At 33.8% G+C, this 13,931-nt stretch overlaps 1 protein-coding gene across 13 annotated transcripts in view; it reads right to left on the bottom strand.

The window, feature by feature from the left end:
• The window catches only part of HUWE1 (HECT, UBA and WWE domain containing E3 ubiquitin protein ligase 1), a 149,159-nt gene that overhangs the window by 72,138 nt on the left and 63,090 nt on the right, over positions 1 to 13,931 (bottom strand). For 12 of the 13 annotated variants that reach the window (XM_069837221.1, XM_069837223.1, XM_069837224.1 and 9 more), the window contains exons 21-24: positions 11,574 to 11,882; positions 6,334 to 6,462; positions 6,037 to 6,225; positions 3,485 to 3,622 (exon numbers count right to left, since the gene is read on the bottom strand). In XM_069837221.1, the coding sequence (XP_069693322.1) occupies positions 3,485 to 3,622; positions 6,037 to 6,225; positions 6,334 to 6,462; positions 11,574 to 11,882 (765 nt within the window). The remainder of the gene's footprint in view (positions 1 to 3,484; positions 3,623 to 6,036; positions 6,226 to 6,333; positions 6,463 to 11,573; positions 11,883 to 13,931) is intronic. The other variant, XM_069837231.1, reaches the window with a different exon arrangement.

Genomic DNA, 13,931 nt, shown 5'->3' with positions numbered 1-13,931 from the left:
GAAATGACTCGATGATTAGGACAATCTAATTTCTTTGTGTAAAATAACTGCAATGGAGGCCTTTCAATTCTCCGTATATTGTTCCTAACATTTGAGTCTAAATGTCTATGACACCTGACATCTGGCAATAAACGTAGAAAGGAAGTGTAACTTTGAGTGGTACTAAGTGATTAGTGTCGCATATGCCATGATTTCACAGTTCTATGTATGACCAGATTTCGTGTAGTTGGCTGACCAGAAATACGTAACAAGAAGTATTTTCTATATTCGAAACAGTATTCTAACTTGTGAATCCAAATAATGCCAGTACCAGATATATTCCTTTTCAAGACCCACTTTCTCCATTTTTTTTCTAATTCTTCTTCATACCAACTGTAGCAAGAATACACCTATATTTTTTTCAATATTTAATCACTTTAATTATGGAAGAAAATACAGAATGAAGTAGCCTTTTCAATACATACGAGATAATGAAAGATTAATTCAGTAACCAGAAAAAGGAATTAGCAGTACGAATAAAAGAAAATTGCGAGAAATTTTCTAATAATATGCCACAGAAACCGAGAAGAGTAGCAGCTGTATAATTCCTAATGGCTGCAAAACTTGATACTTTGCTTTTCACTTAAACAATATGTTGTTGATGTTATCTAATGCCGGGCTTTGGCAACGAAGCCATTAGCGTTCTTGCTCTCCAATATTTCTCTGTAGTGGATCCATCAGGTAAAACTTCACAGGTTTGTAGATGATCTTCAGTCATTTCTTCTTCTTTGTTGCATAGAGGGCAATTTGGATTTGTGTAAATTCCTATTTTATTCAAGTGTTTGGCCAAATAATCGTGTTCTGCAAGCAGTCTGAATTTTGCTACTGCAGATTTACGTGGGATTTCTGGAATAATTTCTTTTTTTTTTTTTTATTAAAATGCTCCACTTTTTATCTCTGGCTTTGGTACATAATGCTTGGCTTTGCTTGATTTTATATTTATTTTTAATTAGTCTTTTGATGGATGTAAAAGGTAGGCTTGTATTTGTATTCTGAATTAAATTTGATCCTTTTTTGGCAAGAAAGTCAGCAGTTTCATTTCCAGCAATTCTGCAATGTGCAGGTATCCATAGCAATTGAATTATGTTCTGTAGTTTTTGAAGTTGTTGGATCATTTTGTGACATTCTTTAATTTGGATTGACATCATTTTATATGAATTTATTGCATATAATGCTGCTTTAGAATCAGAGAGAATGACAGCATTTTGAAATTTATCTATTCTGTATAGTAGGTGTTGGAGTGAGATATGAATAGCCATTATTTCCGCATCAAAATCTGTTGTATGATAAATATAAACAATATTGGAAATAAAATATTGTAGACCAACTGGCAAAGAAAGGGACAACAATGAACCAACAGTCCATAAAAAATATATCATACTGCTTTGCTGTCGTAAATATTCAACACAGAGTTAAACAGAAAATTAAGAAGAAACTAGTAGAATGAACAAAAGAGAAATTCTGGGAAAGTATCGCTGATATTACCAGGGAAACCAAGAACAGAAGCATTTACATACTTCTGAATGGCTATGGATATTATTGCCTTGCTTTCCATTTACACAAAATTTGAATATTTTACAGTTGTTTCAAACTGACTCATGCAATTAACTTACTGTTGCCAATTTAGTATTATTTTAGAAACAGTAAATGTTCTCATTTGCATCTGTATCATCGTAATGCTGGTGGCATATTTAACTAAAGTATATAGGAACACCTCGTTAATATGCTCCCACTTATTATGCTATCCAATTCATTACACTGTTCTTATACGGTCCCTGAACATTTCACATATATAGAGATGTGAAAATTATTAGAATAATCTTAATTTTAAAGGTTTTTTAATAGTTCCTTCACAAATATTCATTGAATTGATTAATATTGGTATATAATATTACTATACTGATGTAGGATATATTTACTACTAACAATGCCGGAAAACATTGTTGCACATTGTTATTTTTCTTATTTTACAATTGTTATGGGAATTCAGAAATTATTATATTATGTTGGCGAAATTGGAAACATAAAAAATTAATTAAGAAATGCTTTAAACAAATTATTCTTTGCCTTTACATTGTTGTGAAGGTTCAAATGAATGTATACATCTGTTTTGTGCATATAATTTTTTATGTTTCCAATTCCGCCAACATAATATAATAATTTCTGAATTCCCATAACAATTGTAAAATAAGAAAAATACCAATGTACAACAATGCTTTCCGGCATTGTTAGTAGTAAATATATCCTACATCAGTATAGTAATATATACCAATATTCATCAATTCAATTAATATTTGCGAAGGAACTATTAAAAAACCTTTAAAATTAAGATTATTCTAATAATTTTCACACCTCTGTAATCCTGTATAATTTTACCCTCTTGTAATGCTTTGAAATCCCACTTGTAGTGCTTTTCCGGATTGGAAATTAGTAAAAAATTCTGTTTAAATTGCGAGCTTACAATGTTTTAAAAGCATAGTGAAGAAATATGTTGCTGTGACTATACTGAGGGTCATCATATCATGAGTGTAAGAAAGAAATTTCACCCTATACCTGAAAAAACCCTCTGGTCATCAGTGTTAGAAGTTGTAATTATCGGTACTTTCCTATGTATGAAAGAATTTTAACACTCAAAAGTTTTCCTGTCAATACATTCATGTTCTTTGTGTAAAATTTAGTCATCCTTTGAATTGTTTGGTGTGCAGTAAGTTTGATAGTGCAAAATGACAAAGTGCAAATCTTTGTCTATAAGTGAAAAATTGCATTAGTGTTTCTCCTAGTAGTGTAGCAAGTGAAATTACCTGTAATTACTTGAACTGCATAGAAAATGTTATCGTTCATAACAGTAGTACAAACACACAGCAAACAACAATCCAAAATTTTCTTTAATATGAAATGAGTCATATTTACATTTTGCACTATAACTAATGCACAATAAAATGTTTCCTATGAAGTGGTTTCTAAATTGCTTCTCTTCATTTCCCATCTATAGCTTATTACGCTTGAAGGCCACAATCCCTTGAAGAGAACATTAATGGGGTTATACTGTATATATTTTGTCCTCGTTAACGTCTCTGGTTTATTCTATAATTGAATAGCTGAGAGGAAAAACCTTACAAAAGACATTTTTCTCCCTCTTGCAATGTTTTAATATAATCATGTTGCACGTACTATGGTTTATAATTTAGTGAATTCTATTGGTTGAAAATTAAAGCCAAACCTTCAATTTATACTATAGAACCTAGAAGGTTATGAGAAAATGTTCAATGTAGTGCATCAAGTATTTATTTTCTGTTTCTGTAAAATTTCAATTTGACATTTGTAACATTTTTCCGCTCAGCTATTCAATTGTAGTTTGGTTTGTAAGTCATAGCATGCTTCACAAAAACACCATTTCTACGTGTGTACTTTCGTACACAAATATTTAAAGCCAGACAAAACTTACTTCGAAAAGCAGAGTGAAAAGATGAATACGTCCTGCAATCTTCAAAGCTGCGCTTGAATTCATTAATTCGGACACAATATGTGCTGGACTTTCTCCAGACTGCATCACCTCCAAGAGATACTTTGCCTTTTCTGAAATCTGCAACAAAATAATGATTTTGTTATTAATATGGTGAAACTATTAATCTAACAAACAAAGAACTTCAACTGTTTTGATTAAGGCTGAAAAGTGAAACTTTCTGCTACACTTATATTCGCATCTAATTCATATTATGTACAGACCCAGAAACAAAATTTTGGGCCACCGGAATTTCCCAAGTTCCAATTATAACATACTGCGCATGTTCAGTGCTTACTGGGTGCTGTATGTCATAACTGAAACTTGGAAAATTCGGGTGGCCCAAATTTTGTTTCTGGGTCTGTACACACATCATTAGTTAGAAGTAATGTAACTGTTTTCCACAACATAACTTCATATGCCAATTTCATCCGTTATTTTCTACTGTTCCTACAAGCAAACTGTAAGTCCAGTACATGCAGACACAATTCTGGGACCCATTATGTAACTTTGTAAATGGAATAGGAGATATGTTGCAGCTATATGGTAAGGTAATAAAGCCTTCCACTAGATTTTGGTTTTCAGAAATTATTCAGAAGAGGTACAAATTTGAAATTTTCCATTGCTAGTAAAAAAAAAAATCAACATTTTGAAGATTGACTATCTCCTTCAGGTGATAAAAAATGGAGTGAGAAAGGTTCCTACCTGTTGGGTTATTACTAAAAGCTCAATTTGCTCAACTGACACAAGCTCTCTGTTAATCTGTAACAACCACAACTACGATCCTTTATCACCCCTTCTTTTATCACCTGAAGATGAAGATAAAGTCCATCTATGAAACAATGTGATTTCCATTTCAATGTCAGCAACAGAAAAGTTCAATCTGCACCTCTTCCGAACAATTCACCACTGCATCCTCCCTCACTTAACTCCATTCTAAGATTTTTTTTTTCAATGAATATTTGACTCATTCACCCAGTGTCCCCCTCTAAAAGTGACGTGCTGAAGCAGTAGTTCTTTATGCCACTGCTATTAGTATTGTCCTCTGTGCACCATGGGAGGCAAACTACATAGCACATCATGATGATTATGATTATGGTGGTGATTAATGAACAATGGTGAAATTCCACTAGGGGTAATGAGAGTACCCTGCTAAAACCTACCACCTACCACAATCTTTGTCCACCACAAATTCTACTTAGGTCTGTTGAGATTCGAGTCTAAGAAGTTGATATCTTGAAATACCATTTACATAATTTCTTTGAATCTCTTAATTTATGTTTTATGAGGTTTGAGACTCAGGTTTTACTCTAAAAAAGAATTTTTTTTCTATCTTTTCTTTATATCCCTAAATATAATCTCTTGAAGTAATTCGAGAATGAACCCAGAAGTACAGATTCAGTAAGAGAAATTCATTCTCAGCTTTTCGTACATTTAAATCCAATGTCTATCTAACTTAATTATTAGCATTGTTATCTGAAATACTAAAAACTCGTATTCCAAATACTGGAATTTATCCAAAGCATCAGAATGCTTATGGTCTTGCTAATAAAAACTCTATATACAGACGTTTAACTGTCTTATACTTATACAATGAGTAGCTCGTTTATAAGTCGTGTGTAAATTCCTTACTAATAATCACTACATACGTCGCGTATAACAGTACAACTGTTACACAGCTACGTCATAGTTTCGTCATTACTTCGTTACGAAAGATAATATCCGGTTCTCTATTGCATCCGGTAGAGCGCTCTAGTGTGGCGTGTTAAGTATCGATAGTACAACTGGCTCTAATCGATTACCATACTATATTTTCGACAAAGAGTACAAGCTACAGTAATATTATTCTAATTATTCTGTGCTCTTTGGTTTGTTCTTCTTTGGTTACTAGGCAACCATCATAAAATGACAGTCGATAGGAACAGCTGTTAGAGGGGCGGCCATTTTTTCTCTATATACAACGCTTAAACAAGGGGTTTCGTGTATATAACTACTGCAAAGCAATTCCCATTGTATAGTTACAGGCTGTTTATACGTCCATCGCTTCTGCATGGTTTATTAGTAAAGTTTTCTGTCTCAACTCTGCATAAGTCTAGTATAAAAACTATACACGGTTTATTAGTAAGACTGTTACTGCACAATACATAAAATGAGACCAAGGACAGCTTTTAAAATCTTATGTTAACAAATAACATCTTGCAAGCACATAACCAAGAGATCGATTATAAAATTAAGTAAAATTACTAGTGTATTTCTTCAATTGATTACAGCAAAGAATTATATTCTTGCATTAAAATCATTTCTACTTCTAATTGATATAAAGTTACAGATGAACTGCTGACTTCGAAAGTATTTTATTAAGTATGTACAAACTATTGAATTCATGCATTAATACAACTGCAATATAGTTTGTAGTTCAAAGAGATAAAATGAAATGACATGAAAGAATGTGTAAGGTAGTGTAAAATATAATTTAGTATTTAAGTGTAACTTACATCTGCTATAAGAGTATCCAACATCTCATCTCGCCACTGTTCACCATTCCGTTTCGTAATAGTGATGAGAAGATCACACACTCGATACACAGTGTCTGGCAGGGTATCAACAAGGTTCAGACATGCCGGTAATGCTGACGCTGTGAAACTGTCGATGGCTTCTTTGCTCAGGATTAGTGTCTCATACTCCTGACGCAATTAAAAAAAAATAAAAATGTATTATTTTTATAAACAAAAATATCCTTCATATATAAGACGCATGTAACACAAGTCTCAAATCAAATTTGGAGAACACACCTCCTTTGCTTGTTTCTGTTTTCCGGCATCCTTGCGGTCACAACCAGCCATTATTTTCTCTCCTAGAGACATAGCTATTGCATGGAGCATTTGGTCTTCCTCTGTTAAGTCAAGCTCCATCGACACATTCTGCAAATGAGTGAACGTATTTATTTGTATGTAACTGATGGGAGATGCCTATCATCATACACCAAAGTATTTTTTCAGTTAAGAAATTTGGTCTCTGAATTTTAAGAAATTACGTAACATTCTAAACAATAAATGTTCATTTGTGGACAAAGATTCTAACATTGTGTAACAGAGAAATGATAGTACTGGTTATAACTTTCTTTCTTTCCATCCCAATTAGGTGCAAGGTAATTTGTTCTTTTTAATTATTCTTACTGTATGCATTATTAAAAACATTTAATATATTGCATAACTTCAGATATGTCAAATTTAATACTATATTTCACAAATCATTCTCACCACTCTAAGTGAAATTCTGAAATACAATAAGCAGTGAAGAATCTAAGCACAATAATAACCCCCAAAAAAATTGTATCAAAAATTTCATTAATGGCATAACACCACGAAAAACTTGCATAGGATGCAGTAAAATATTTTGTCACTCACTGGTCCAGAATCTCAACTGAAGATTCTTCAACATAGTGATTAACAATGTTTGAATCGTCTACTTTCTGTGAGCCTTACTATGGAGAGAGAATAATAGGATATTTGACAAAACGTTAAGTTTTATTATTATTCACAGAAAGAAATATATATTAGAATAATTTAAATTATATATCCGTTTGTATACATGTGAAATTGAAGAAATTATTTCATACACTTGAACGTACAAGTTTCATATCTGGCAATTCTCAATTCAAAGTTCTTAATCAGTGATTTCAATAATACAATGATGTAATTCTGATGGGAAAGAACAAAGCTTCTTTTCGTTACTTTCTTTCAATATGCTGAAATATTTGAGAGACAAAAGTATGTGAGGAAAAAAAATATTCACTGAAGAATATTTCTAGTATTGCCTGCATTCCTAGAAAAACATTACCCAAGCCCGAGAAAAGAATTTATTAAGGACAGCTCAGTATTCCAGTCATGAGTTCTTTTCATCGTTATTTTTACAATCTTGTCACTTCTATCATGAAAGAGAATAATTAGGAAATCTGCAAACACAAGAATTTAATCAAGTTAGCCCTGCTAATAGAATGACAGAACAGAAACTGGAAGAGACTGGTTTTGCATTACCATAACTCGCACAACAGCCCCAGAACCCACTCAACATCATATGACATTGAGTACCACCAGTTTGTTCCCAGATATAAAACCATCCAGAGACTGGTGCTGACCACATCAACTGATGTCGAGGTCCAGAGAGCATGGCAGCTGTATTTGTGTCTTGCATGCATATGGACATATTTATCTTATCAGGAGTTGGTGATGGTGGTCATGTGTTTCCAGCATCAGTGATATTGAGAATAATTTATTTATAGTGGTACAATTAATGGTGGTAAACTGATATTAGTCATAGTGGTACATGTTATAGCAACAGCTGGCAGTATTTATTTCATTCAATAGTGTGTCTGTTTTGTTGATGAAATTCTTACAAAAAAGTTGCATGAATTTCCACAGCCCAAAGAGCAAAAGGAATATACACCATATGTGCAAGTTATTGTGAATTTCTTGTTGCCTAACCCGATATTAAGACAAAATAAGCGGTATTTTAATCTGAACTAAGCCCAAATTCCTAAATAATGGTTTTATTTTTTTGTTACTGAAAGATGGTCGTTTATCTCAAGAAATAATACTCTATTCTTCATTGCATTCATAGCAATGCCTGAACTTAATGTGAAACAGAAAAAAGGAATTCGTGTTTGAACCAGCTGCAGATCTTCCCCATCTAATCCAAAGCAGTAACACTTTTCGAATCTGACAGAGAACAGTGCCAACGAACATGACATTAAGTCCTATTAAGTTTACGAATTTACTTTTTGAATTATGAGGATAAAACATCTTTCCACAAAAAATACGACAGGTTGCAGATTATTGTGATGTATAACCAAGATATTACAAACAGTGACGCTCAGAGAAAACTGGCAGCAATGACCTTTGATGTACTGGATAAAAAGCAATTCTGGTTTAAATTCATAAGAGGCTTTGTGCCGGTCACCAAGAATAATGTAAGAAAATAATAACCAGCATTCCATAGAGATAAAATGTAAACTCGTCAATATACCAGTGTACATTATTTGCACATTTTCCTCAGACAATTTATACTTCAAAAATAATTAATAATATATCCCGTAAAAAAAACAACAGAGCCAAATCATACCATTGTTGTTATAATAAACATTACCACCACTTATTATCGCGTAATTATTGTATCACCCAATGAACAGTGAACATTGAAAGCACACACACATATTAATTACTTTAGAATTGAAATGCCAGTATTTCCACGATGTCCAAGAATTCCAAATAATCGGATTGATATGTACGTATTTTGGACTGTTAGACGAACACACAGTTTTGAGTTAGAATTACTGAGGCGTGTTCCCAAAATGACACCTGAAAATGAGAGTTCTTGCAAGGATTTAATTCAAACTTTTGGCACTGTAAAACATGCAAAAATATGTTGTAATTAACTGCCTGTAAAATTTCGTTAATCATTCATGGTTTATGTGAATATGTTAAAGTGTTTTATAATTTTGTGGTCAAAATTCCTCTCTAGTCAAGTGTAACAAAATAAGCTCGTGTGTATAGGTCATAAATTTGTACCATATAAATTCGCGAAGTGTAATTTGTATACATATGCAAAGATCAAGAAGCTTAAGTACACACAAAGTAATCGGAATCAGCCAGGCATTACTTCAAATGCTTGCAAAAACTGTAGACACAATGTACACAAAAAACAAGCACGCAACACACATAACACACACACACAAAACATGGTCTTTCCAGCACCACTGCGACCAGTACAAACAGTAACATGCCAACACTGTAACAATTTAATATTTCAATTTCGTCAAGAACATTTTCATTGAGGCACGATTTTATGAACCACGAAAACGCGAAATGTGTTGATATGCATAATAAAAGGTCACATTAGATATTTAAATGATTCCTAACCATTAACGTGTAGTTTTATAGTTATGATATAACACGAGATTCTGGTTTATTCACGAAATTTATTTTATCACAAAATATCTTATATACTGTATTTGCGAATTCAGGCCGATTTCGATGTTTTGAAGACATTTTGTGCAAGAGCACTGAACTTACACTATAGAAATTATCACTCACTTTGAGAGTTCATCTTATGCTCTTGCTCACAAGTAGCACCAAAAGTGAATGAGCTCATTGGTGACTACAAGTTGATGGAAAGGTCAGTGTTGAAACAAAGTACTTTGAAAACCATGGATGAACTGACACTGGAAATCAAGGTTAGTACAATGAAGTGATTCGAAGCTTTAAATGTAGCATGTGCAGGAAAACTGACTGACATGCTACTACTAAAAGACTCTGTGTAAATATGAAATGCCAAATTTTACTTTATACGCTAATCTTTAGACCTCTTGCAGCTCAGTAAAAAATGTTGTTTTTTTTTTCTTATAATAGAAACCATAAGGCAACTTTTGTACACCCTTAATGTTTTGAATTTCGGAATTATTTTCTTTTAAGCCCTACTGTATAATCAGCAGATTATGTGAAGAGTACATTATATCAGCTAAATATAAAATTCAAATAGCAGCTCTTATTACAGCAATGTTGGTATCCATAGCATCCCGAAACCTACAGTAATTTTCTCTATTCTTTGGCTATATTCGTAAAACCAACAATTGCATCTAATACACAATCCGAAAAGAAAAGCGTCTATGACTCAATAGGTGAAGTAACACTCCTAGCTTTTTGTAATGGTTATTGGAGATGAGAAAGTTCCTTTTTATTCTACCCATTCCTCTAATTTCTTGGGGAGCAGAAATTCCACAATTTTTTAATCACATCCTAGGTATTGAGGAATAAATTACAGATTAATAAAAATCTTCTTCATGAGAAGAAATTCGTCTGCTGGAGGGAAATCATCTGCTCAATGCTCAGAATCAGTATTATGTTCCAATATGCCAATATAATATTGCCTCCTCACCGATTCTTGCTCTTTACGAAGTATTTAATTCCACTTCATCTCTTTTTCCACACTATTCATCTAGCAATACGTTCTGCTTCTTTTTCATCTTTACTGCACAGAATCGTTACTCATACAAAAAGCAAGAGGTGTTATTTATGCAATGTGTGGGTTGCCCGAAAACAGAAAGAACGAACATGTAATAAAAGAGCACAACTGTGATTGTTCCAAGTACACAAAATGTCAACAATGATCTAAATTGAGGTTATAATGGATTGGGGAAGTCATGCCATAACAATGTTGCCAGTTTATGCAACACGTGCCTTACTGGAATTTGAGAGAATGTCCTCTCATGCTGTAACATGAGACAACGCATGCAGTCAAAGAGACAGTGATTTTAAAAGAAAGAGTCTGTTCAATATAGAGCACAATTGTGACTGTTTCAGGTACACAACAAGACACTAATTAAGGATATGGTAGAGTAGGGAGGTCAGATGTTCCCCATCATTAAAGTGGTGCAAATTTAAAACAAAGTGTAATCTTCATCCTGCCATATGCCTTCCCCAAGTTTAATATTCTAAGACAAGTCTCCTCTATTCACCTCGATTTAAATGTGAATATAGATAAAGATTTCATTGAAATCATTGTCAACAAAGAGAAACTTAACACAGAAATCTATAACACACCAATGCATCTAAAAAAAAAAAAAAAACTCATTCACTGCTTAACTGATGGCCCCCAATATTACTACTCATCCGAGCTTATTCACCACTGCTTAAAAAAATGTAGGAATCAGAAGAAATCAAGGGACTGTGCTTTTCAAAATTGAGAAATATGCACAAGAAATTGATATGGTGTATTAGAGTGGTGGGTTTAATTTATATGCATATACGACAAATCTTGAAACTCTGAGGAAATTTGGTGTATTGTAGCTATGGGAATAATGTGCAAAATATTTCAAGTATTACGGAAATGTTTCACAAATGAAACCATACTCTTTTCCTCATATTCCAGAATATTAGACAGGAAACGTAACCTTGTAAATACAAGGTGATTACTAATGCACGTGATTTCATCACAAAAACTGTGTTACTGTAAATATTACTGTAAGGTTTAATACCTGCGTAGTGCAGGAAAAAGGTGAAGGGTTGCTCAGCAGGTAATCTGTAGCTTGTTCAACATTGGGTGTGTGAAGCAGAGCTTCCACACAGTGCTCCCTGCTGAAGCCCATATCCATCAGTTGCAAAAGCCATTCCCCATTCACATCGGGTTCGGAGCTGTCACTACGTGCACGACGTTGGGCTGCTGCTGCAGTCGTGGGAGTGGGACCAGCACTTGAGCTGCCACTGGTGCTGGAGCTGGAGCCATTGCTAGCCTCCGCCCCTCCAGGAGTCGAGAGTGTGTTGTCTTTCTCTTTACCAAGCCTCTCCTGTATTAAACATGAATATATTTCTCAACTAAAACCATACTTCCCACATACACTGCTTAAATTTAGGAGATGGAATAAATGAGATTTTGAATACTGTATCATGTATAAAAATCAAATACAAAACAGTACGTCAATAATCTTGAGCTCTTAGTTGTATGTCTATCAACTCAGAACTGAACTCCACCTTAAGGTACGGTCACACATCGCTACTTTTGCAGCGCAACTTTTGTACTGCAGCTGCAAAGTTGCGTGTCGTGTTCACATGTAAGCCAAAAGTAGCGTGCTGCACGCTACTTTTCGTGCTGCACAACCCAAGTGCTGCAAAAGTTGCAACTGGAGGTTGCGAGTCTGTTCACACACAAGGTGCTACTTTTGCAGCCGCAGTCATGCTACAGGTTTCCATCTCCGTGTTGACTTTTCAATATGCATTTTGTGGTTATGTTCGCATTATTAAGAAACTCATGCAAAAGCTTACTTATCTATTATTTGCTTTTCTGTCCTAACTAGTATTCAGAAATTGACATTATTTTTACTATAAAGCTTTTAAAAACGCCTATATACTTAAATGATAACCAACAGTATATTCACGTAATCAATGTTGGCAACCCTCCTGTTTGGAACTACGCTACGGAAAATTTAAAAAGTGAATTATATCGTCAGCAATTATGCTCAAACTGTGTTGTGTATTTAATAACTGTTACAAATAATTTATTTTCATCACATTTAACATTAAAATATATCCAAACAATAACACTGGTTGCAACCGCAGCAAGTTTCAGCAAAACCAATATCAAAAATGCTGCGGCTGCAACCCTGAGAACCCTGTTCACACGTCGCTACTTTTAAGCCACGCGCAGCATGGAAAAGTAGCGGGCAGCAGGTTCGGCAGCCGCTACTTTTCGGGTTGCACCCTTGTTCACACGTCGCAGTACAAGAGTTGCATAGTTTTTTTGTACTGCAGCACTGCAAAAGTAGCGACGTGTGACCGTACCTTAACACTTCTCTTATTACAGTATTAACAAAACCATAATTTGTCACAGACTTAAGAGGTATTAGCTCAATGATCACGAATATTTTTTACCCATGAAGAAGAAATACTCATGACAAAAATATGAATTATGTCTTTTATCAACTTTCAGTCAGAATTTCAGGAGCAAGACTTTCTTCTAACTGGCTATTTTTACATTTCTACCATGGTAGCCATGCTTAGTGTATTCAGTCCTCAGATTTACGAAGACATATATGCAAGTAAGTCCAATTACATGAAAAAAAAGGGGGGGGGGGAGGAATAAATAACTTCCTAGTACTTGTATGTGCATTCGATCATTATTAATCAATTACATAATATCCACAGATAAATTCAGGGTCATGAATCTTGACGTATCTATTACAAGTTTTTTTTTTTTTTTTTTTTTTTATTCCAAAATTGTTGTATCATTCATCTTTTCAGAGATGAAAGTAGAAACTGAATGTAAGCAGGTAATACAGCAGCCATTTTCAGAATCTAGCTTATGACAAACTTGTCAAATGTTGTAAGAGGGATATACAATCACAAACTTTGTGAAATGGAATCCAATTTCACTTCCTTCTTGTAGAAAGCTGTACTTGGGAACTTTTCATTCCAAAAATTGATCGCCTTTGCTACATTAGAACCCATGATACACTGATCCAGAGGCAAACACGGTAACTACCAGACCAACAGTAAAGACATTCAATAAACTACTTTCTGTGTCAAGAATGTTAGAAAGGAGAGTTTTGTCAAGAAGTTTCTAACACGGCTTCTTAGATTATTGCAAAGTTTTGTGTAATGAAACAGTAAAAATAGTACTGCCAATTTTAGAAATTTTCATCAATCTGTGAAAGAAAATACGGTATTCATAACATTTAAAACCTTTAATGTGGTTCAATTTTCAAAACAAAATATGTAATCACAACTTAATTACCTAAAATGAGAAACACATTTCTTTGCGAAATGTTAAGCACTTCAGTTATTTATCTCATTCTGAAGATGGGAGCAGTCAATAAGACACAAATTATTTGAAGTTACTA

This window comes from Periplaneta americana, chromosome 10 (assembly GCF_040183065.1).
Source record: "Periplaneta americana isolate PAMFEO1 chromosome 10, P.americana_PAMFEO1_priV1, whole genome shotgun sequence".
Lineage (NCBI taxonomy): Eukaryota > Metazoa > Arthropoda > Insecta > Blattodea > Blattidae > Periplaneta > Periplaneta americana.
The sequence above is the reverse complement of the archived record's forward strand: the minus strand, read 5'-3'. Positions and strand labels throughout refer to the sequence as shown.